This window comes from Geotrypetes seraphini, chromosome 8 (genome assembly GCF_902459505.1).
Source record: "Geotrypetes seraphini chromosome 8, aGeoSer1.1, whole genome shotgun sequence".
In the NCBI taxonomy this organism is placed as follows: domain Eukaryota; kingdom Metazoa; phylum Chordata; class Amphibia; order Gymnophiona; family Dermophiidae; genus Geotrypetes; species Geotrypetes seraphini.
This window is the reverse complement of record NC_047091.1, coordinates 106,076,025-106,101,089: the sequence shown is the minus strand read 5'-3', so window position 1 is coordinate 106,101,089 and position 25,065 is coordinate 106,076,025. Positions and strand designations below refer to the sequence as shown.

The window sequence follows — 25,065 nt, the reverse complement described above, 5'->3', positions numbered from 1 at the left end:
TGGATTCACATGGCTATTGTTTTTACATACATTGACAGTGGTGAACAGCCTCTGATTTCATTGAAAGCACATTCCACATGTGGCTTTGTCATGGGTGGAGTCCCATGCGGTACCACCCGAGAGATTTGTAGGGCAGTTACATAGGCCATGCTTCATACTTGTATGAAATTTTACAGAGAGGATGTGGCAGTACAAGACACAACTTTTGGGTCCTTAGTGCTTTATACAGGCTTATGTGTTCCATCCTAGATTCAGGGGACTGCTTTGATACATCCCTATAGTCTAGTTTACTGTACCCTTTGCACTGGAAGGGATGATTAGGTTCTTACCTCGATACTCTTCTTTCCAGTAAATGTGTAAAGTACTCTGGATGCCTCACTCTGTCAGAGTATGCCTCACCCTGTCAGAGTATGCCTGCTTAAGGTTTCAGTTATATTATGGATTTTCAGATGCTGGTTTTTAGGCAGCCAAGTGGTAATGAAATGCTCATAGGGTGCCCATCTAACAGAAAATGAAGAGTGATATGATAGCGCTCTATATCACAAGCTTATAAGAAGCAAGAAATGTATATACGTTTATTTATTTATTTATTTATTTATATTTATATCCCGTCCTCCCAGTAGCTCAGAATGGTCTACAAGTAAACATACACAATGGGAGTAGTTAGACAAATAAGATGTACAATAGGTTTAGATGCTTGGACATACAAGACTGTGCAGTATTTATCAGAGTACAAACAATTTATCAGAGTACAGACTAAGAGAGGACTATACTGAAATTTAGGGAGAAGTTAAACAGGGGAGAGAAGAGAGAGGTGGGGTTTAAGGGGGGGGTGTAGACTGAGGGAGACCTTTAGTTGAAGAGGAGGGTCTTTACCATTTTATGGAATGTCAATAAAGAGTTCTGTTGCCTGAGTTGGGGGGGGGAGTTGATTCCAGAGATGTGGGATGAAGTGGCTGTAGGATCGTTTGCGGGCAGTTTCTGAGAGGAGAGACCTTCCAGGGGGAATGCATAGGCGTATTTCTGATTTTGAGCGGAGGGTGCGAGTGGGGGTGTAGATGGGAAGCTTGGATTTTATGTAGGAGGGGGTGGTGGCATAAATTCTCTTGTGGGCTACTGCTAGGGCCTTGAAAGCACAGCGCTGGCTAATTGGGAGCCAGTGTTCAGCGCGGAGTGCTGGGAAGACAGGATCATGGTAGTTGAGGTTGTGTAGGAGGCGGATAGCTGCATTTTGGACACGTTGGAGGCGTTTGAGATTATTTTTGGTTAGTCCATTAAATAGGGAGTTACAGTAATCCATTCTGGAGAGGACATATGCGTAGAGGAGTTGGGCGAGGTCAGGTGTGGAGATGTAGGGTTTGATCCTTTTCAGTTGAAGGAGGTGGAGATTACTTGGGATATGTGGGCAGATAGGGATAGGTGTCCATCTAAGGTTACTCCTAGGCTGCGTACCTGATCTGTTGCCGTTAGTATCCATAAGAGTTCTGTTTTAGAGGCGTTTAGTTGAAGTTTGTTTTTTGACATCCAAGTTTTCATATCAGAGAGGCAATGTTGGAGGTTAGTAATTTGGGATGATCGGTTCTCGCCTAGTGGGAGGAGCAGCTGAATGTCATCTGCATAAGAGTGGATTTTAATGCTATATTTCTGCGCTATATCAATGACAGGCCTGATGTAGAGGTTGAATAGGAGGGGGGATAGAAGGGCGCCTTGAGGAACACCATATTTGATAGGCTTGGGGCGAGATTTGTGTGTTCCTAGTAGGACAGTCTGGGTCCTTTGATGGAGGAAGGAGGTGATCCATTGGAGGGCTGTGTCCTTGATTCCGAGGTCATAGAGTCTGGATGTGAGGAGGTGGTGGTTGACTGTGTCAAAGGCAGTGCTGAGGTCAAGTAGGACTAGTAGGGCATCACTGCCTTTGTCGAGTATTGCCCAGCTGTCATCAATGATATCAAGGAGTACTGACTCTGTGCTGTGGCCTTTTTGGAAGCCGGACTGGGCAGGGGATAGAGCAGCTTGTTCTTCAATGAAAGGGTGAAGTCGGTGGAGCACAATTCGTTCAAGGAGTTTGGAGACAAATGGGAGGTTGGAGACTGGGCGATAGTTGCCGGGTTCATTAGGATCAAGGGTGGGTTTTTTGAGAGTGGGCTTGATAATAGCTGACTTCCAGCTGAGGGGCACAGTCCCAGTGGTTAGAGAGGTGTTAATGATGGGGAGGATGGATTCTGCCATGGCGTCTTCTGTGGACAGCAGGAGGCTGGATAGGCAGGGATCGAGGATGGTGTTGGAGGGTTTGAGTTCTCTCAGGGTTTCGAGAACCTCGGCATGAGTGGCCGTATGAAATTGGGAGAGAGCGGCGAAGGGTAAGGTATTTGGAATCGGTTGGGGCTGAATAGGAGTGGGTTTGGTGTTGGTGTCAAGATTATCTCGGATGGTTTGTACTTTGGACTGGAAGAAGTCCGAGAGAGTCTCGCTATCAAGTTCTGTTTGGTTGTTGTGACTTTTTCTTTGGGCGCTGGTGAAGAGTTGGTTTGTGAGGGTGAACAATTGTTTGGATCTAGAAGGGGCTAGTTGTAGGAGGCGAGAGTAGTAGGTCTTTTTTGCTTCTAGGATGGCAGCTTTGTAGGTGATGGATATGTTATTCCAGTGGGCTTTGGTTTCTGAGCTCGGGTGTTTGGCCCAGATCCTTTCTGCTTTCCTCAGGTAGGTGGGTTGTTAAGGTCTACCTTGGTACAGTATGTTTCCATGACTTGTTTTCATTGCAGAACAGATCAAAACTGACTTTGTTGGGGAGTTCCCCATGTCCTCCTTGTCTCCTATTTAGAAGTCATCCATTGCTTTGGTACAAACTGAGGATGAAGGGCACTGCCCAGTAGTGCTGCCTGATTCAGGAAAAAAAATTTCAATTCGATTCAGCCTATTGAATCAATTTTTCGATTTGATTTTCCTGCCTAAGTGGGTGTTTTTTTTTCCAAATATCCTGGTGGGTTTATTTTGTAGCCTCTTCACCCACTTTGCCCTCTCCTACCCACACTGGCACTGTGGTGTAAACAAAATAAACAAACAAAAAACACTTTTCCTCTCTCTGTTAAATCCTAGCTCATGTTCATGGTCTAATACCAGCTCTGGCAGGATACACATTTCAAATCTGACATATTGTAATCACAAGGATAGCACAAGAGTGTGTGTGTGATATATCATGGTAAAAGATTGCTAATCATGCAGGATTATATGAGGAATTAGACAAGATAAAATTAACCTACCAAAATGATAACGTGATCTTACAAATGTGAGATAACCTCAAAGGCTAGGTTAGCCTTTAGAAAGCTAAACAACTAAAAAACCAAAACATGTGCAAGGTTGCATAACATCAAAAAGGGAAACAAAAGTAGAAAAATAAATAAAAAAGTAAAAAATAGAGCTATATGGTGTCATAAAAGTAAAAAATAGGTGAGAAAATGGTGACTCAAAAAAGTGGAGCACAAAAAGCTCTACTATAACCACAAAGTGATAAAAGGAGGAGCCTCAAGCGCAAGAGATTACCAAAATGGACCCAATTTAAACCGGATAAATGGAAAACCAATCATATAACAAAAAAAATAAAATACCATGACATTAAAACGTAATTATAGTATACAGCATAGCATGGCTTAAAACAACAGTACTAATGTAGAATAAAATATAAAATAAACTCTTATAAAAACGTGAAGAGAGAATTAGTGAAAAGGGGCAAAAACATGACAGCACGGAGGGACGTGCAGAGATCAACTTGCACATATAATGTGATACAAGCACCAGTGTGCTAGAGCGATCCGAGTGAAATGATGGGAAATCTAAATAAAAATGGTCTAAACCTAATCTGGCCTCCAGGTAGCACAGAATCTGAGCGCAGGAAACACAATAATATAGGACATCGCCACAAGAGAGTAAAAGCACAAACATGTGTACAGGAACTCAAGTGACAAGCCGCTCCTAACAAACAGTATGAGGATATGTACTGACAACGGTGGATATGTGAAAGGAGGCAGGACGCAGCATGCACAAAAGAGGCTAGAAAGATAATAAGGACCATGCAGGAAATCCAACAACAAATATAAATGTAAAATGAAGTAGTGTTAGAACTGATATGCTAGAAACGATCCAAACAAGAGAAAATATAGATCGACTAAAAAGTGAATAAATAAATAGGACTTACCCAAATAGAGCCGCAAATGGGCATAAGGTATGCAGTGTAAAAAGATGCTGCGGGAAACAGAAAGCAAGGATATTCTAGGGGAATGTGACGTGAAGGCACATGATTGGAGGAGAACAGTACCATGTGATGAGCTGTGTGAGAGAGTAAGTGGCTGTGCCAAAACTATCAGCCGGATTGTAGGCAGTGCAAAAGGGGGGCACTGAGGCAAAATTACATGAAGGCATGGGGAGGAGGGCACCAAATCAGGAGTCCGATTTTTTTTTTTTATTTAAGAAATCGAATTGAATCGATTCACCCAAAGTGAATCGGTGAATCGATTTGAATCGGAAATTGGGCAGCACTACTGCCCAGTGACACAAGGAAATGGAGCTGAAGAATTTGTTTGATGCCTTCTGCAAGTTTCACACGAATAAGGACATAAAACCTATAGTCCAGACTACTGTACCCATCTACTGGAAAGAAGATTATCAAGGTAAGAATCTAATCATCTCTTCTTCCCTCCAACCTGATCCTTTCCCTTCTGAGAGCCCTTTTCTTAGTCTATCTCTGCTATCAACCCTACTACTACTACTATTTAACATTTCTATAACATTTAAGAGATGGTCCCTGTTTAGTAAAGCTTACAATTTACTGAGCAGGTACCGTCTCATAAATGTGTTGATGTACAGTGCTGCTTATGTCTGTCAGCGCTATAGAAATGGTAAATAGTAGCAGTAGTAGTAGGGTTGACTTTGAATCCTGCACAGTTCCTCTCCCTGTCCTCATGTTTTTCTTTTCTTCAGCCCATCTCTCACCCTCTTTGTAACATAGCCCATGTCCCCACCCCCAGCTTATGTTCACTTCAGCTGCTTTTCCCTTTCACATTCCATATTTCTTCCCTTAGCTTCTTTTCCTCTCACAATCTATCAGTGCCTGTGCTACTCTTTCCTTTCCCTGCTTCTTTATCAATCCCTCATTCAGTTTGCAGCACCTCCCTCAACACTTCTCCCCTCTCTATGGTAGACCAAAGACAGGAAGCCTTTCTGACCTACACTGCTGCACTCCTCTGCTCCCTGATATGAGTCCATTTCTCAGACCTTCCTTAGGCAATAGCTGCATGAAAAGGCAGAATCGGTAGCTTAGGAGACACCAGCCTTCCATCCTGTTTTACCCTGTGGTCTTTTGGCTGGGTAAGGAGTATCTGACCAATGGTGATCCTAAGCCACTGGTCCTGCCTCCTTTATAGCTTATTGGCTGGCTGAGGAACATCTGACCAATAGGCTGTAGGGACAGGCAGGTGCAATAGCTTTAGAGTCACAGCCTTACTTCCTGCTTTCCTCTACAGCTCTACATCGGTTAGATTTCTGGGCAGTGCTGGAAAGAATATTAGCACCCACAGAGCTGACGCCAATGCCTGCCAGTCAGTTATTTCAGTGATGGACCTGTGAATGGCACATATCGGTTTCTTCAAAAGGAAAAGCAGGAATGGGGTTACTAGAAATCCAAATTTACCTAGACATGTCCTCTTTTTAGCAGACTGTCTAGGTTTCCAGGCAGATTTTTAAAATTCAGTAGTTTATCCGAGCTTTCAAGTTTTGGGCTGTGTCTGGAGGGCCTCCAAGCATGCGCGCATGTGTGTGACTTCATCACATCACACCTCTCGTGCTCGGAGGCCCTCCAGACACAGTTTGAGGAGAAGAGATTTGGGGGGAGGGCTGGGTAGAACTGGTTGTGGCTGGGGGGGCAGGACCACATGGCCAGATTTCAGCATTACAAAATCTGATAACCCTAACCAGGAGGGCATACAGGTGTACAGTTGAGACAGCCAGTAGATGCCACTGTTGCATGGTGGCTGGACTTTTCCCCTGAGAGCTGTGAGCAGAGCATCTCCAGCTCTAACAGCTCCTCTAAACATGCAGGGAAATGCACCAGTGATTCTCTTTGTGTCTGTTTAGTTTTCACACTCTTAATCTTTGTCCTTGTCTTCCACTGTTTTCTCATTTTGCATTACATGTACTTTCTCTGTCGTTCAATGAACTTAAGTGAGAATGTGTTAATAATTTATTTTGAAACCGTATTGAGCACATTGTATATCAGGCCTGGCTGCTACCTGCTGCTAAGAAAATTAGGTATTGACAGTTTAATAATGAGATGTCCTTATTATCTACGCTCTTAGGACCATGTTTCCCATGCTTGGTTTACTGTATGGCTTATCTGCTTGCTGAACAAGGCTTACAGACAGATAAAGTTTTCTTTTACCTCCTCTCCCAGTACTCAGTCTTGTACCAGTATATTTTATAGTAACTGCCTTTTTAAAATTGAGTGGGTGCTCAGAGGAGCATTAGTTCATAAATTTTACAGTCAATTTTCTCTTGTTAAAGACCTTGATAATTAAGGAAGGTTGACATTATTCATGTTTGAAGATAGTATGGACTACAGGGGATACTGGTTTTAAAGGAGGACAGGGCAGAGTTGTTGAATTTTTTAAAGGCATTTTAATGTATATAAATAACCCAGGCACAAGACAAGATGGCGCAACAGTGAGAATGCCATGATTTTTGCTCCTGCCTATTTTGTTATTTCCTGCTTGGTTTGCAACTGACATTTGCTGAAAAGGAGAGGGTGACTGCTACTGCCTGGCAGCCAGAGCTTACTTTGAAGTGGCAAGCAGTAATCACAGCCATTACTTCACCTTTTTTTTGAGGCATTCCAGCTGGGCCAAATGTGAGGGAGACCGGCCCTTAGGAGCAAGATTTTGCTCAGCCCCATGGGGTCTATAAACCTCCCCCTCCCCCCCCCCAGCAGCCGCAAGATCTGAGGATATTGGGAACTTGGCAGTTTACAGTTTTGGTATTGGCTGCAGTGTTCCGGAGATTACCGAGTCTCCAGGAAGAAGCAACTGCCTTAACATGGACTGGTGGTGTGAGTGAAGGCACGCTAGAGGGAAGAGAAATTCCAGCCATTCCACCTCTAGCTAAGCCTACTGAGATAACTCATGAATATGGACAGCATTGGACTCTCTCTACAAGGTATGTGCACGAATTTCACCTCTTGTACAAAGGTCCAAAGTAAAAAACCAAAGGGAATCCATCAGTCGAGTCCACACATAACAGTAGAAAACAAAAAAATGTGGAAACAATGATCTTGGCTTAATAGTTTATTTGAAACCTTTATAAATAGAACCAATGCAGACAGATAATAAATCCATATAACACACAGGGTTAATGTGGTATGGACCCATACCACATTTGAAAATAACACTGGACAACAAAGTTTTTGCTTCTCCAACACTTTTGGGTGTATATTACAAATTTTTGGCTGCTGAGCACGAAAATCACGTTTAAAATTACGTATCGTGTACCATTTTAACAAAAAGTACATTTTTGCAATTTCTTATTATACTTTCAGGTTAATGCAATTAATTCTTAGCCTAATTCTTAATATAGGCCTATTGCTCAGGTTATACCTTGCTGGATATAGTGTGGATATGTCCAGGCACACATTCAGGGCAGGTTACATAACATCCATGTTTAGTTAAAGTTTCAAGTTTATTAGGTTTTTATATACCACCTATTAAGATTATCTAAGCGGTTTTACAATCAGGTACTTAGCATTTTTCCCTATCTGTCCTGGTGGGCATGCTTGTACATGAGCTTGATGGATGCTGCCTGAAAAGGCTATATAAAAGCGGCATACAGGGATAATCTTCATTATATGTCTTTCAGTTTGGGTGTATTTTGATGCTTCAAGGTATTGTTAGTATTCTTTATCTAAGTAACTCCTCCCCCTTTTTACAAAAGTGTAGCGTGGTTTTTAGCACCAGCCGCAGTGGTAACCGCTCCTAGGCTTTTGTAAAAAGGAGGTTAATTAGTAAGCCAGTTAATTATTAATTGCTATAGGATGATTTGTGACAGCATAAATGTCTCGCCGATGTTGCAACAGCTGTGATACATTCTGCTACATTTGTGGCGAGTACATGCTTAATCCTCAAAGACGCGCCATGACGCGACTTGTTAAGAAAACATATGAGCTGTGCTTCGGTTGTAAGATTGGTGATCAAAACAAACCATGGGCTCCTCACATTTGTTGTGCAAGATGTGCCATTGATCTTAGAGCTTGGCTCCAAGGTACTCAAAAGTCAATGCCATTTGCTATCCCAATGATATGGCGAGAACAGAAGGATCGCTTCACAGACTGTCACTTCTGTATGACAAATGTATCTGGTTTCTCTGGTAAAAATAAGAAGTTGAATACCCCTATTCTGGTTCTGAAGGCTGTCAATGCTGCCCTGAAAGCCTGCGCTTACAGATGGAAATTATATGCTCTGTGATCGCGTCAGTAGCTCCAGGGGAGTTTCTGGCGTCCATGGAACTGATAGAGGCATATCTCCACATCCTGATCTTTCTGGAACATTGGAAATTCCTGCAATTCTGTGTCCTTCAGAAGCACTGTCAGTTCTCAGTGCCCCCTTTGGGTTGTCGACCACAACCAGGACACTCACCAAGATGATGATTGTGGTTCCTGCCCATCTTTTTCTCTCTGGGTGTCCTTGTAATCCATATCTCGATGATTGGCTCATCAGAGCTCCGTTGGCAGCCGAGGGGCTTTGGGCAGTTCAGCAGGTTGTTCAGGTGCTACAGCGGCTAGGCTGGGTGATCAACCTCCGAAAGAGTCACCTCGAGCCAATGCAGGACCTGAAGTATCTGGGTGTTTGCTTCCGTACAGGAGTGACCATGGTGTTCCTCCCTCTGGCATGCCAGAAGGAGCTTCGGAGTGTCATCAAGGAGTTGCTGACTGCTCCAACTCCCACAGCTTGGTAATATCTTCAGGTCTTGGGGTCCATTGTATCAACGATCAATGTGATCCTTTGAGCCAGGGCCCTTATGCGCCTGCTGAAAAATGTGCTAATTTCCTGCTGGAGTCCACAGAGGGACCCAATACACATGTGTGCCTCCCCTGGACAGCGGAGGCTCAGGCCAGTATGGTCTGGTGGTTGTGTATCCGGATGCTGGCTTGGGGCCTTCCCCTACATATCTCTCTGGGTGATCCTGACAATGGATGTCAGCCTCTTCAGCTGGGAAGCGATTCGTCACTGCAGTCCGATGCAATGGTAGTGGTCTCTGACCAAGTGGAGATGGTCCATCAGTTGTCTGTGTGATCCGTCTGGCTCTGCTACACTTCGCACAATGCCTTCAGGGTTGAGCAGTACAGGTCTTCTCTGACAATGCCATGACCATAGCTTATATCAGTCGGTAGGGGGGGTACCAAGAGTGCCTCCCTGGGGGTAAAGGCCCATCTGCTGTTCCACAGGGCGGAGCGCCATCATCTGGAAGTCTCCACGGTTCACGTAGCCAGCGTGGACAACGTCCAGGTGGACAGTATCAGCCAACAGACTCAGGATTCCAGGGAATGGTCCTGTCACAGAAAGCATTCGACTGCATCATAGATCAGTGGGGTCTTCCGACATTAGAGCTCATGGCATCTGCTGCGATCAACAGGAAAGCGGATTGCTTCATCAGCCGCCAGCACAAATGGGGAAGCTAGGGCTTGGATGCGCTAGTGTAGGCCTGGCTGCAGGAGAGTCTTCTGTATGTCTTCCTTAATTTATCAGATACTCTAAGAAACCAACTTTCTTCAGTATGCATCACTTTTTCCATGCACCCTCATCCTTCATGTTTTTTTCCCATTCCTCTATCTCATTTTCCTCTAACAATTATGTAACTTTTCTTCTCCTCCCAACTTACCCTCACTGTCTAGTCTGTCTGTAAGTGTCATATATGTTTACCCTAATTATTCATACACACACCCACTATTTCTTTCTAATCTATATTAAAATTTTTATTGTTAACCGGTCAGATATTTGTTTTATGATCGGGATATTAAAAACTAATAAACTTGGAAACTTGGAACTTCCCTCCTTGGCCCATTATCAGCTGCCTGCTGAGGCGGATTGCATCTCACAGGGTGATTCTTGTTGCCCCTGATTGGCCAAGATGCCCACCTGATTCATCTCCAACAGGGTCCGGGGTCCTTGTCACCCTCGTCTGCTCACGCAAGGTCCGATTGCTGTCCAGGATCCGATCCACTTTGGTCTTACGGTCTTAGTCAGTAAAGGATACTCTTTGGCAGTGATGTTTACCCTTCTCTACAGCAAGCAGTAGTCCACTCTGGTGGCTTATGCAAAGGCTTGGAGATGTTATCAGGCCTGATGCGAACAGAGATCCTTCAGTCCAGTCCATTTCCAGAATTCTGGAGTTCCTTCAGGACAGTTTGGTGAAAGGGCTGGCGGTGGCTTCCCTTTGGGTCCAGCTGGCCGGTATCTCCTGTCTTGGCCCGCAGCCCCTGAGGGGCTCCTTGGCTTATCATCCAGATATTGTCCGATTCCTGAGAGGCACACTCCAGCTGCGGCCCCCTCTTCGGGCACCTTGTCTGACATGGAATCTTAATCTCGTTTTCCGGTTTCTGCCTTGTCCACCTTATGAGCCGATGGAGCACACTTCTCTGTTGGATCTTACTATCAAGACGGTTTTCCTGGTGGCCATTACTTCAGCTCACAGGGTTTCTGAACTTCAGGTTCTGTCTTGCTGAGATCTGTTCCTCTGAATTATGGACTCAGCTCCTTGTACACGGTTCCATCCTTCCTGCCTAAGGTAGGTAACCAAGAGGTTAGACTTCCAAATTTTGTACCCTCCAGTTCGAGAGAGCGGGACCGGGTTCTGGGGTCCCTGGATGTGCACAGGATCTTGTTGCGATACCTGAAGGTCAAGAGTGACTGCAAGGTCTCTGACCATCTGTTCGTCCTGGTGGATCCTGCTCACAGGGGCAGGCCAGCTTCCAAAGCATCCATTTCCTCTGCATACGTTGCAGAGGGGAAGAAGTCCCCTCTCTCGGTATGGGCTCATTCTACCAGAAGCGTTTCCTCTTCTTGGGCAGAGTTGTCAGTGATCTCTATGGAGGAGATCTGTTGGGTGGCCAACTGGTCCTCTCTGCATACCTTCACCAGGTTTTACTGGATCGATGTAGCAGCCAAACAGGATACTTATTTTTGTTTCTCTGTTTTGGTGACTGGTTTATCTGCCCCACCCTGATTCTTTGGGACTGCTCTGTTACATCCCACTTGTCCAGGAATAGAGTGGGATTGTACAAGAATGAAAGATTAGGTTCTTATCTCTGCTAATCTTCTTTCGTGTAAATCCACACTCTATTCTTGGAACCCGCACTGGAACCTGCTGATTACTGCAGATATCATCTGCCTTGACAAGTACTGGTAAGCTGAATTGCTGTCTTTCTGATCAGCCCTTTCCTTAGGGTTTCTAGTTTTAGTGCCCCCTCCCCCCCTTTCATAGGTGCAGGCTGTCTCTCCTGTTTTGTTCAGGTTCTCTTGTTTTTATTATCTGTTTGCAATTGTTCATGATTGTTTCAGGTTCATGTTCTGAGCAGAATAAACTAATGTGCCAGGGAGTTTCCCCATTCCCTTCCTCTTCCTTCCAGATGTTGCTGTCTGCTTTTCTACTAACTTATTCTCTGGGAGGTAGTACTGAGGTGAGAGGAGAGGAGCTGAAGACGCTGAATATTTATGACTCCCTGTCTGGTGAGGATAGGTACACAACCCACTTGTCCAGGAATAGAGTATGGATTTACAAGAAAGAAGATTAGCAGAGGTAAGAACCTAATCTTTCATTGTCTGCTCATCTATCCCAAGTGTAAGAATCACAACCAGCATATTTGTTCTTTTTGTAACTTGGCTGTGATGTATATGATTTATAATTTATTAGTATTTACTTATTAGTGTTTACTAGGACATGTCAAAGCTGTGTGCAGTGGCACAGCGCAGGTAGGAGGCACCAGGGCGGTGGCACCCCCCTGCCCTCTTCTCTACCCCCCTGGTGTGCGCATGCACCTTCCCTTATTCCCTCTACCTCTTTACCTTTGCCAGCACGAGTAGCATCTCCAACCTGCTGCCTGTGCTAGTCTTGGCTCTCCCTCCGATGTCACTTCCTGTTTCTGTATGTACAAAGAGGCCTAGTGTTTAGCTGCCAGTTTTAGGAAGCATTACTTGCAGGGAGCAAACCAAGAGCAGCAGGGTAGGATATAATAAGATGAAAAATGAAGGCTCATGCACAGTGTTCCGGCCTTAGTTTTGATGGAGTTTGTCAAAGACAAAAAGAGGTATTTCTGAGCTGAAATAAGACAATTGTTAAAACAAAGTCCAAATGAAATGTGAAGGCTATTGTAAGATACCTTGCTGACCTTGTTCAAAGACATTTATGGCACCTGAGCTTATATATGATTCCCTATCACTGACTTAACATTCTATCCATTTGAAATTTCCAGGCTAAGTGTCTTCAGAATGTCATTGGATTTGTTTGAAGGTTATCTTTAGAGTGCTAGTAATATGAGTAGTGCCAAGTTGAATAGTCCTGTGCAGAAAATGCTTCAAGCTCTTCTCCTCCTTCCTTACTGTATGATTTCATGCTTTGCAGCAAACCTAAATTATGCAATAATCTTACTGATTGGATTTTACTTTCCCCAAGTGACTTTTCAGTGAATGATGAGGTTTTTCCCACGTACAGTATATGCCACAGTGTCAAATCATGTAATCCAAGGCAGAACAATAACCCATTTGTAGAAATGTATATAAGAGACCATATCCAGACTACCTGGTTCAGTACTTTCTCACAGCTCCTCAAGATGCTACACAATGAACCACCTCATGTGCAAACCTTCCTCCCCCACTCCCCCCAAAAACTCTGGGTGTTTAGTTAGTTTTCCACATATCATGGCAGGAATGAACCTCACGCCTACAAGGTATGTGGAATATTATCTCTTACTCAGATTTACTGGTGAGCTTAATTCATGCCAAAGAGAGCTTCCCACTTAGATGTAACGTGTAAACAATGTACCCAGGTGTACTTGGAGATTTCTTGATCAAGCATGTAAATCCTTTATTCACAATCTTGTGTTTTTCTTAGAAATGTGTTTACTGCTGGAAGCGAACAAAGAAAGTGTCTGGTGCCTGCATTCAGTGTTCAGTTGACCACTGCTCTACATCATTTCATGTCACCTGTGCACATTCTGCTGGGATTTCCATGGAGCCAGATGATTGGCCCTATGTTGTGTCCATCACTTGCTTTAAGCACAAAGCAGCTAGTCAGAATGTAAGTATAGTGCTTCACTCATTGGAAGACTTTCATTAGCTATTGTGCTGTTTTCTCTTAGTTTTCCCCATGTATCCTTCAGGAAGTTTGACTCATCCTTTTCTCTTTTCCAGGTCCAGCTAATGAAGGAAGTTTCCTTGGGTCAGACAGTGATCAGCAAGAATCGAAATGGTCTTTACTATAGGTGCAAAGTGATTGGAATGGCAACACAAACCTTCTACGAAGTAAACTTTGAAGATGGCTCATACAGTGATAATGTGTATCCAGAGAGCATCATGGTGAGTACTTCTTGATGATGATACAAGCATGTGTTAATGTGACCTCAAAGAGATTGTGGTTTAAATTTTGTTCAGGGCAGTTTTCTGACTATAAGTTAGCCATTCAGTCTGATAAGTTTTCATAGGCTCATTTTTGTATTTAAGAGTCGAGATTGTGTCAAACATGGACCACCATCAGAGGGAGAGCTTGTGCGGCTCCAATGGGCTGATGGAAATCTCTATAATGGCAAGTTCATTGCAGCCCAGATTAGTCATGTCTATCAGGTAAGGAAGAAGTTTGGACCATCACACTTCTCTTGTACATTGATCAGCACTTCGACATTTCATCCTCTCATCTCTCTAATTTATTTCTGGTATTTCATATTTCTAGTCTGTTCCTATCCTGCCTTCTAGCTCTTTTCCCTGCACGGATTTTCATATGCCAATTTCCTGAGTAAACTACTTTCTTCTGTTGCTATTGCATACATTTTGCTGATATCCTTGTTTCGAATGATATGTAGATTTTGTAGAACAGATTAGGTGGGGGTTTTCCTTTTTTTAATATCTACCGTATTTTCACGCAAATAACGCGCACCCGTATAAAACGCGCACACGGATATAGCGCGCAGAAATCACGATGATATGTACAAAAACTTTGGTATACCGCGCTCACGGGTATACCGCGCATGCTGCCCGACGCTCCTTTCGCCCGCCCTGACTTTCCGTGCGCTGTCCCGACACTCCGTTCACCCCCCCTGACTTCCGTGCACTGTCCCCCCTTGAAGGTCTGTCCCCATCCTGAAAGCCTGATGCCCCCCCCCGACGTCCGATACATCCCTCCCCCCCGAAGGACCGCCGACTCCCCAACAATATCGGGCCAGGAGGGAGCCCAAATCCTCCTGGCCACGGCGACCCCCTAACCCCACCCCGCACTACATTACGGGCAGGAGGGATCCCAGGCCCTCCTGCCCTCGACGCAAACCCCCCTCCCCCCAACGACCGCCCCCCCCCAAGAACCTCCGACCGCCCCCCAGCCGACCCGCGACCCCCCTGGCGACCCCCACGACCCCCCCACCCCCCTTCCCCGTACCTTTGGTAATTGGGCCAGAAGGGAGCCCAAACCCTCCTGGCCACGGCGACCCCCTAACCCCACCCCGCACTACATTACGGGCAGGAGGGATCCCAGGCCCTCCTGCCCTCGACGCAAACCCCCCTCCCCCCCAACGACCGCCCCCCCCCAAGAACCTCCGACCGCCCCCCCAGCTGACCCGCGACCCCCCTGGCGACCCCCCCACCCCCCTTCCCTGTACCTTTGGTAGTTGGCCGGACAGACGGGAGCCAAACCCGCCTGTCCGGCAGGCAGCCAACGAAGGAATGAGGCCGGATTGGCCCATCCATCCTAAAGCTCCGCCTACTGGTGGGGCCTAAGGCGCGTGGGCCAATCAGAATAGGCCCTGGAGCCTTAGGTCCCACCTGGGGGCGCGGCCTGAGGCACATGGTCGGGTTGGGCCCATGTGCCTCAAGCCGCGCCCCCAGGTGGGACCTAAGGCTCCAGGGCCTATTCTGATTGGCCCACGCGCCTTAGGCCCCACCAGTAGGCGGAGCTTTAGGATGGATGGGCCAATCCGGCCTCATTCCTTCGTTGGCTGCCTGCCGGACAGGCGGGTTTGGCTCCCGTCTGTCCGGCCAACTACCAAAGGTACGGGGAAGGGGGGTGGGGGGTCATGGGGGTCGCCAGGGGGATCGCGGGTCGGCTGGGGGGCGGTCGGAGGTTCTTGGGGGGGCGGTCGTTGGGGGGGAGGGGGGTTTGCGTCGAGGGCAGGAGGGCCTGGGATCCCTCCTGCCCGTAATGTGTAGTGCGGGGTGGGGTTAGAGGGTCGCCGTGGCCAGGAGGGTTTGGGCTCCCTTCTGGCCCAACTACCAAAGGTACGGGGAAGGGGGGTGGGGGGGTCGTGGGGGTCGCCAGGGGGGTCGCGGGTCGGCTGGGGGGGCGGTCGGAGGTTCTTGGGGGGGGGGCGGTCGTTGGAGGGAGGGGGGTTTGCGTCGAGGGCAGGAGGGCCTGGGATCCCTCCTGCCCGTAATGTAGTGCGGGGTGGGGTTAGGGGGTCGCCGTGGCCAGGAGGGTTTGGGCTCCCTTCTGGCCCGATATTGTCGGGAAGTCGGCGGTCCTTCGGGGTGGGGGTGCGAGTGGTCCTGCCGGGGGGGGGGGGGATGTATCGGACGTCGGGGAGTCGGCCGGGCAAGAGGGCTTGGGCTCCCTCTTGCTCCGATCGTGGATGCGGGTCGGGTGGGAGCGCGTGCGAGCGGTCGTTCGGGGTGGGGGTGCGAGCGGTCTGGCCAGGAGGGTTTGGGCTCCCTTCTGGCCCGATATTGTCGGGAAGTCGGCGGTCCTTCGGGGTGGGGGTGCGAGTGGTCCTGCCAGGGGGGGGGATGTATCGGACGTCGGGGAGTAGGCCGGGCAAGAGGGCTTGGGCTCCCTCTTGCTCCGATCGTGGATGCGGGTGCGGGTGGGAGTGCGTGCGAGCGGTCGTTCGGGGTGGGGGTGCGAGCGGTCCTGCTGGGGGGGTGAATCGGGCGTCGGGCGGGGTGGGAACTATGTTTTAAAACTTTTGTATACCGCGCTCACGCATATAACGCGCGAGGGGTATGCGCGGTAGGTAAAAACGCGTATAACGCGCGCGTTATATGCGTGAAAATACGGTAATTCTATTTAGCTGATTGAAACATACAAAACATATAATTTTATGACTGGAATTTTATGACTATAAGGTATTTGTATGCAAATACCAAGTCACAAATAAATAAGGGGGAATCGCCACTTCTATGGCTGCTTCTAGTCAGACTAATACACTTGTAATACTGAAATGAAAAAAATAAAAAAAGTTTCACTCCTATTTTGGCATCCACAAAAACTTTCTTATGCAGGCAAGTAGGCAATCAAAGGGTAACGATCTGATTTTGCTCAAGTTTTTGTCAAGCGAATGAGAAGTCCCCAAGACCAGGAGTTGATAACGCAGAATGACTGGTTTTCTCAATATGCAGGTGGAGTTTGAGGATGGCTTTCAATTAATGGTAAAACGAAGTGATATCTTTACATTGATGGAACAGCTTCCCAAAAGAGTGAAATCTCGACTGGTGGGTGCATTCTTTATTTATTATAGATGCAGATTTCTTCATGTATTTTCTCACTGCATATATTCTAGTTCACCCGCAACATTCCTTTCCAAAACTTATAAATTTGAAACCTTGGTATGTTGGGGAGGGAGTGCACTCTGATCCACAGGAGGGAGAGAAAGTTGTATGATGCCTGCAGTCACAAGACTAGGGTGGCTAGAGAGGATAGTCTCAAAAATGAGTTCCTTTCAAGTTTTGACTGACCTGTGAAGTTGATATTACCTGTGTATTGAGAGGGTAGAGAGATAAATAAAGCAGCATTCGGATACCTCTGCCATTCACATGAGGCCCTCTTGTTATTATGTTCAGGGTTCAGTTACCTGGAAAATACATAAAATCATTTTCTTTATCATCCATTCCAGACCAGTCCAGATAAATGAGAAGTAAAAGAGGCGACACTACTACTACTATTGTTATTATTTATTATTTTTATAGTGCTACCAGGCACACACAGTGCTGTACATTAAACACACGAGACAGTCGCAAGAGCTTACAATCTAATTATGACAGACATACAGGACAAAAAAGGGAGGAATCTATACATGTCGCTCATGTGAGGACTAAGAAGGTGGCTGATGGGGTGGAAGGGATAGGGAACTAATATGTGGTAGGATTAGGATTTATTTGCAGCCTCAAAAAAAGTGGGTTTTCAGCCTGGACATGCTTCAGGTAAGTCATAGCAGTTAGCTTGTCAGCCAGTGCATTTGGCTTGGCTTATGAGTAGACAGGAGTATAAGCGCCAGGGGGGGGCAGGTACAGTGTGTGGAGGTTTAACATAAGTCAAAAGCAAACAAACAAAACAGCAGACTGCTTTTGCTCACTATAGTGAAGATTATAGGAAAATATACAAAAAGTTCCAGGACAGTTTGAATTGCGCGCCAACGGGAAGTTCTTTTTTTTTTAATGAGTTTATGTTCAAACAATTTTATTGATGAAAATAGCGAAACAATCTTAAACAGATTATACATATCAAAGTCGAGAAAGAAACAAAGGAACATCAGCAGCAGCAAAGAGAAACAGTCATCAGTTTTATACATAAAATGCAAAAATTACCTACCCACCTATTCCCCACTAACAGACCTAGGTCCCTAAGCAAAACAAAGCACACCAGGGCCTGGACTCTTATGGGCCCTGGAGTGGGCCATCCATCATCCTTCCCCCCACTCTGACTGGTAAACGGTTATATCAGATGCATAATGTACAAAAAGAAACCCCCCCAGAAACATATCAGGCTGGACAGGACCAAAATGCATGTCCCAAGGTGTGCTCCCCTTGTTCACACTTGTGACATACTTGTGTAGGGAGACCTCCACAGTAATATAATTGTTTGCGAGTATAATAGGCTCGTAATGTCACCCTATAATACGTTTCCCGCAACCAAGCACACGGGGTCACCCCCGGCATCGCTCGAAGAGAGCGGGCAATATCCCAGTGTCCAAAATTAACCTGTAATTCCATCTCCCATCTACCCCGAATAGTTAGATAGTCTTTATGGGACTGTAAAACCTGCAAACTGTTATGAATTTGTGATTCCGATAGGGGGGTATCCTCCTCCCGGGAGAAAACCCCCCGCAATCTAGCCCCCATATGTTTACCCAATTGTGCTCTGTTGAGGGATCCCACTAATGCTCCACTTGATGACATGCAAACTGCGCTCCCTAGGTATCTCCCACCACTACCTGCAAGTCAACACGGGACAGTTACTCCCCTCCTCCCCCAGGAGGTGTTCCAACCTGGAAATACCTCTTGCTTCTCATGACAAATAAACCCCTGGCTGCCAGCCCGGCTGAAAGGCTGGATTGCCCCTTAATGGCAAGACATCAGTGACCCTTGGGTCCCCAAGCATTTCAGAAACCATCACCAAGCATCTTGCAGAGAACAAAATAAAACACTTGCTCTGAATTGAGCAGGAATTATACTCCTGGGACTATGAAGCAACGCAAGCACATTAAATGGAGCAAAAAACTCCCGTTTCATTGAAAGAGGGGTATAGCAACTAGTCTGATTCACCCAGTCCCCCAAGTGTGTTAGCAAACACGCATAATAATAATAATAATTTATTTCTTATATACTGCCAAAGCCGTAATAGTTCTAGGCGGTTTACAATAAAGAAGGGCTGGACAATCAGCGAATGGGTACAATCAGCAGATACAGATACAATTAATATATGTAAGCAAGGAACTGGTACAATAAGGGTCAAAGTAAGGAGATCGGGAAGGAAGGTATGGAGGGAGGTCTTGGGGAGCAAGGGTAGGGTAAGGTGTCTTAGGCTACAAATCGGTTAAATAGATTAGTTTTTAATAATTTTCAGCAGTTTAGGTATGATGAGGAGCGCGAGAAAATATTGCTCAGCCAATCATTTAGATGACCTGCTTGGAAGGCTAGAGTTCTGTTCAGGTATCTTTTGTAACGGCAGGCCTTTAGAGTTGGATGGCTGAAGAGATGAGCTCTGCGAGTGGGTTTGGATGGACAATCTAAGGTAAAATGGGGGACCATGTATAAGGAGGCCAAACCATGGATGGATTTATAACAGAGGCAGGCAAATTTGAACAGCACTCTTGCCTCCAGGAGCAGCCAGTGGAGTTTTTGGTAGTAGGGAGTTATGTGTTCCCATTTTTCAACCCAAAGATCAGTCGAATTGCCGAATTTTTGATGATACGTAGTCTTTGAATGGTTTTTTTTTTAAGGATCCCAGGTAAATAATGTTGCAGTAATCAAGCAAGCTCAGGATGGAGGATTGCACCAGTAAGCGGAATAAGGGTGCATCGAAGTATTTTCTGATGGTTCTTAGTTTCCAAAGGGCGGAGAAGGATTTTCTGACTAGTAGGTCAGTATGAGATTCAAAGGTGAGGTTGTGGTCTAGTGTTACTCTGAGAATTTTTATGGAATCTGTGATGGGAAAGACTTGACCGTTCAAGGAGATTGATGAGTCTGGACTGGCCAGGAAGAATTTGGTTTTATCTGAATTTGGTTTTATTTGAAGTTGGACATCCATAGTTCGATTTGCTTGAGGATAGATGCCAGGTGACTTTTCGTCTCAGGAGTTACGCTGGTTAGGTGAAAGATTATGGTAATGTTGTCAGCATAGATGAAGAATTTGATTTTCAGGTTTTGCTATAGTTTCCCTAGTGCAGCCTGGACATCTGACAAATCCAGCCCCCCCCCACCCCCCACCCCCGCCACGACGCAAATCATTCCCAGTCAGTTGCAATGGGAGAGTCTGCAGCGCATACAGCCACTTTGGGAAAATAAGCATCCTAACCAAACTAGCGCGACCCAGTAGCGAGATCCTTCCAAGTATCCAACAAGAGTGCTGTTTGCTGCTGTAGCTTATCTACATTGATACGATAGAGAGTATGGACCTTCATGGACATCAAAACCCCCAGATAAACAAACTGCCCTGTCGCCCAAGTCAGCAGGAGCCGATTCCCCCAAAGGGCTTGGACCTCCGCCGAGGAGGCCAACGCTTCGGATTTCTCCAAGTTTAATCGAAACCCAGCGTAATCTCCATATTCTTTGATTATTTCCAATAAGGCGTGCAAGGAGGCTGAGGATCTGCTAGATGTACTAAAATATCGTTTGCAAAGGCTGACAACTTAAATGTAGTATCACCTATACGAATCCTCTGTATGGTTGGCATTGCATAAATGTCTCATATGAGTGGGTCTAGGGTTAGCACAAATAGCAATCAGGAAGTTCTTTTGAGACGTGCTAGGTGACGTTGAATAGCTTGAAACCTCATGAATAACCTCCTTTTTTTCCATTTGTTGATACCTGTTTTCATCTCTGAGCTTCACCAGTTTTTGTGAAAGTGTGTTTTCATTAACAGCTATTTTTCATCATGTGCGACTTCAATGAGCAGTGCTACAGTGTGAAATTCTGTTTTTAAATTGGGTAAGACCGCTATAGAAACTTATGAAATGTTGAAAATGGCTTATGGGGAACATGTCACAAGTCATGGAAGGTATTTTGAATGCGTCAAAATTTATGAATTTTGCACAAGAAACTCAATGACAATTCTTCCCCAGCCACCTTACTCTCCTGACTTGGCCCCTGCTGACTTCTTGTTTCCTAAACTTAAATCCACGCTGAAAGGAAAGCAATTCAACACCATTGAAGACATAAAGCAAAATGCAAAATTTAGCGATTCCTGAACATGTTTCCTCCATCGTGCAAAAATGCACAATGGAGAAAAAGACCTCAGAGATCTAAAGGCAACACATATGTCCATTATGTATTCAGGACTAGCATTGCTTTAAAAGGTACCAACTTCAATCATTAATCAAAAACTTCTATCATATCATGTAACATATGATCAATATCAAATGTTAAATATTGTGAATACAAATCATATAAAGTGGAGGCTAATAGGACACTGTGTCAAGCACTGATCCCAACGGGAACTTGTTTCGCCCATGGCTTCTTCAGGGGATCCAAAAACTGTGCATAAATTGTGTTTTTCCATGGGTACAGCATGTAAAAGTAAAGCCAATGGGAGAACACAATTTTAGGACTTTTTTGATCATCTGAAGAAGCCACAGGTGAAATGAGTTCCGTCAGGATCAGTATTGAGTTAAACATAGAAACATGATGCAGATAAAGGCCAAATGGCCCATCCGTAGCATCCACTATCTCCTACTCTCCCTAAGAGATCCTACATGTGTGTCCCATTCTTTCTTGAATTCAAACACAGTCTGTATCCACTACCTCTACTAGGAGACTATTCCACACATCTTCCAACCTTTCTGTAAAAAAGTATCTCCTTAGATTACTCTTTAGCCTGTCACCTCTTAATGTCATCCTATGCCCTCTCATTCCAGAGCTTCCATTCAAATGAAAGAGACTCGCCTCATGCGCATTTATGCCATATAGGTACTTAAATGTCTCAATCATTTCTCCCATCTCCTGCCATTCCTCCAAAGTATTGAAATTTTTAAGTCTGTCCCTATATGCCTTATGATGAAGACCACCGACCATTTTAGTAGCCTTCCTCTGAACTGACTCCATCCTTTTTATATCTTTTTGAAGGTGTGATCTCCAGAATTGCACACAATATTCTTAAATGAAGTCTCACCAGAGTCTTATCAGGGACATACCTCTCCCTATGTACCCTAGTATCCCTTCTAGCTTTCACAGTTGCATTTTCAACCTGTTTGACTTCCTTAAGATCATCACATACTATCACACCCAAGTCCCGCTCCTCTTTCATACACAAAAATTCTTCACCCCCTCTACTGTTAACTTGGGTTTTTGTAGCCCAAATGAGCAACCTTGTATTTCTTAGCATTAAATCTTAGCTGCCAAATTTCAGACTATTCTTCAAGTTTTGCTAGGTCCTTCCTCATGTTGTTCACACCATCAGGGGGGTGTACTCTATTGCCACAAAGAGGCAAATCTTACCCGACAGCCCTTCAGCAATATCACTTAAAAAAATGTTAAAAAGAAAAGGCCCAAGAACTGAACCTTGAGGTATGCCACTGGTAACATCCCTTTCCTCAGAGCAATCTCCGTTGACCACTACCCTCTGTTGCCTTTCACTCAACCAGTTCCATCACTTTGGAGCCCAAACTGAGGGCACTCAGCTTATTTATTTAGATGCCTGTGTAGAATACTGTCGAAGGCTTAGCTAAAATCTAAATACACCACATCTAGCCACCGCTAGATGATATGGTAGAGGTTTTTGACTAGGGACTAATTGATCAAGGCTTCATTTTAGTGCAGTATACATAATGAATACATGTGAGTTCTTGTACAATCCCCCTTTATTCCAGGACCAGTGGTTTATGCATCCCTTGCCGCCTGGCACTGTAGGAAGACTCAGATGATTGACGTCTTAACTCCTCCCTCTGTTAGCATATCCTGGAGCATGCCCTTTTGATACCAGTCTTAATTTCCTACAAGCCAGCCTGTAGGAGATATCTCTTCTGCACGTGATTCTTTTGCCAGTTTTCAGTATTTTTTTCGGTATTTCCTTTGTGGGTTTGCCTTCGTGCTGTGGAGATTCCCTGCAGGGACATCCTTGCAGTAGGAAATCGCAGACTGTTGGAGAATGTCTGCTTCTGGGGGGTTCCCTGCACTGCAGTAAGCCCCCTGGACAGCCTTCAGGTCAGATCAGGGCTCCAGGATCTGGTGCTAGCTCACCCCAGGTTTGTTTGCTAGTGGGTATGGTGCAGGTTGAGTAGTTCCGTGGAGGCACGACCGGGATCAGCGTTGGACTGCGTGCCTCCACCAGGTTGGTTGCAAGACGTATCCGAGGGTGGCGGAGGTCACCTTCCATGGTGGTCATGCTGGTGAGACAGTCAGAAGACTTGAAATCAAGCTTTCCAGCTTCCTGAGGCTTTAGATCTCCTTACATGCTGTTCCAGCATTGTCTGCAGTTTCTCCCATACTGCACAATGGAACAGTGAGTAACAGACTGATAGCCTGTTTTAGCGATTTTGAGGAGTCTTAAAAAGGGAGGTTTGGGTGGTTTCCCTGTATGCCCTACCCCTCCCCAGTGGGACCCTGGAGCGGAAAAGGGTGATGCCCGCAGTTGCATCAGGCACTCTCTTGATCCCTCTGCTTTTGCAGGGAGGTTCGACAGCGTCCACAGATGTGGCAAATCTGGCAGAGCTCCGCAATCAAGATCTGTGTGGGACCTGGCTGACGATCCCACAGTCTGGAGGACCTCATTACAGATTCTCTGCAGGAATTAAAGCTGCTGCCGGTTCAGCTGGTCCATACGGAATGTTCTCTCATGGGTGATCAGAGGCCGCTAACTGCCTTCTTTCCTAATAACCCCAATGTGGTTCGTATCCTGTCAGAGATTTAGGATAACCCAGAGGAGTCCCTTGAAATGCACTCGGGCCATGGTGAGGCTTTATCCCATGATGGTCAGTTTTACCAAGCGCTTTGCTTCTCCGAAGGTTGATTCAGCTGTGGCTCAGGTCACCAAGTGTACTTCCCTCCCTATTGATGGAGGGGTGGTCCTGAAAGATGTTCAGGACAGATTTGTGGATTTTATCCTTAAACGCCTGTTTGCTTTGGTTGTGGCCTGTGTGAAGGCAGCGACAGCCTCGTCCTTCGTTGCTTGTTCATGTCACTCCAAACTACGCCATGACCCTGACACTGTGGTGCTGTGTGATTTGGACTGTCTCATCTCCGGAGTGGATTATATGGCTGATGCTTTATATCAAAGTACAGTTTTATAAGGCAGTAAATATCTGTTTTACTAAGGTTAATTTCAAAAGTCAGAAATAAAAGACCTTAGATATAAATACAGTTTATCCCGTTTAGGACCTCAGCGGTGCTAACTGTGAGAGAGTTTCATTCACAGATTACAAGCACAGAAGTCTTCATCGGTCATAATTTTTTGTATTTTTTCATATAAGTTTAGATTATAGTACTTCATTTAATAAATAAATTTTTGAAAAAAGTACTCATCTCTTTGTTAAAGAAGCATAGCAGGGGTTCTTCACCAACATAGGCTATGTTTCGCCCAGGGGGCTTTATCAAGGTATTTCCCCTTTGTTATGCCGATTCCATGAATACTGCCGGAAAAGTTTGCCAAAACTTTTCCGGCAGTATTCATGGAATCGGCATAACAAAGGGGAAATACCTTGATAAAGCCCCCTGGGCGAAACATAGCCTATGTTGGTGAAGAACCCCTGCTATGCTTTAACAAAGAGATGAGTACTTTTTTCAAAAATTTATTTATTAAATGAAGTACTATAATCTAAACTTATATGAAAAAATACAAAAAATTATGATCGATGAAGACTTCTGTGCTTGAAACTCTCTCACAGTTAGCACCGCTGAGGTCCTAAATGGGATAAACTGTATTTATATCTAAGGTCTCTTATTTCTGACTGATGCCTTATATGACATATTGAAAGTTTTCACCAAGCTGGACGCTTATTCGGTGTCTGCCCGGAAGATGCTGTGGATCAGGCAGTAGTCTGGGATTCCTCCTCTAAGGCCCCCTTAAGCAAGTTGCGCTTTAAGGGACAGCTTCTGTTTAGCCAGGGTCTGGATGGCCTTATGGTAAGTGTACAAGACTGCAAACCCAAGGCTTTGCCCGGGAACATGTCACATCCCGCCAGGAGTTAGGGGCATTCTAATTTTCATCCGTTTCAACATACTCACCAGTAATCTGGTCCTCCATCCTCAGAACAGAGATACCCCTCGTCTTCCAGGCCACGTTTCGAGGGGTTTGGCTGTCAGCTGTCCTCAAATAGATGTCCAGCAGCTCCCCCTAAGAAACAGTTCTGATGCCAGGCCCCTGGCCCCTCTCCTATGCATCAGGGGGGTGGCTGTCTGCCTTCCT

General features: G+C 45.6%; 1 protein-coding gene across 4 annotated transcripts in view; it reads left to right on the top strand.

Annotated features, from left to right (window-relative positions):
* The window catches only part of KDM4B (lysine demethylase 4B), a 354,261-nt gene that overhangs the window by 321,703 nt on the left and 7,493 nt on the right, over positions 1 to 25,065 (top strand). For all 4 annotated transcript variants that reach the window (XM_033955335.1, XM_033955336.1, XM_033955333.1 and 1 more), the window contains exons 18-21: positions 13,144 to 13,329; positions 13,443 to 13,607; positions 13,752 to 13,871; positions 16,629 to 16,721. In XM_033955335.1, coding sequence (XP_033811226.1) covers positions 13,144 to 13,329; positions 13,443 to 13,607; positions 13,752 to 13,871; positions 16,629 to 16,721 — 564 coding nt within the window. The remainder of the gene's footprint in view (positions 1 to 13,143; positions 13,330 to 13,442; positions 13,608 to 13,751; positions 13,872 to 16,628; positions 16,722 to 25,065) is intronic.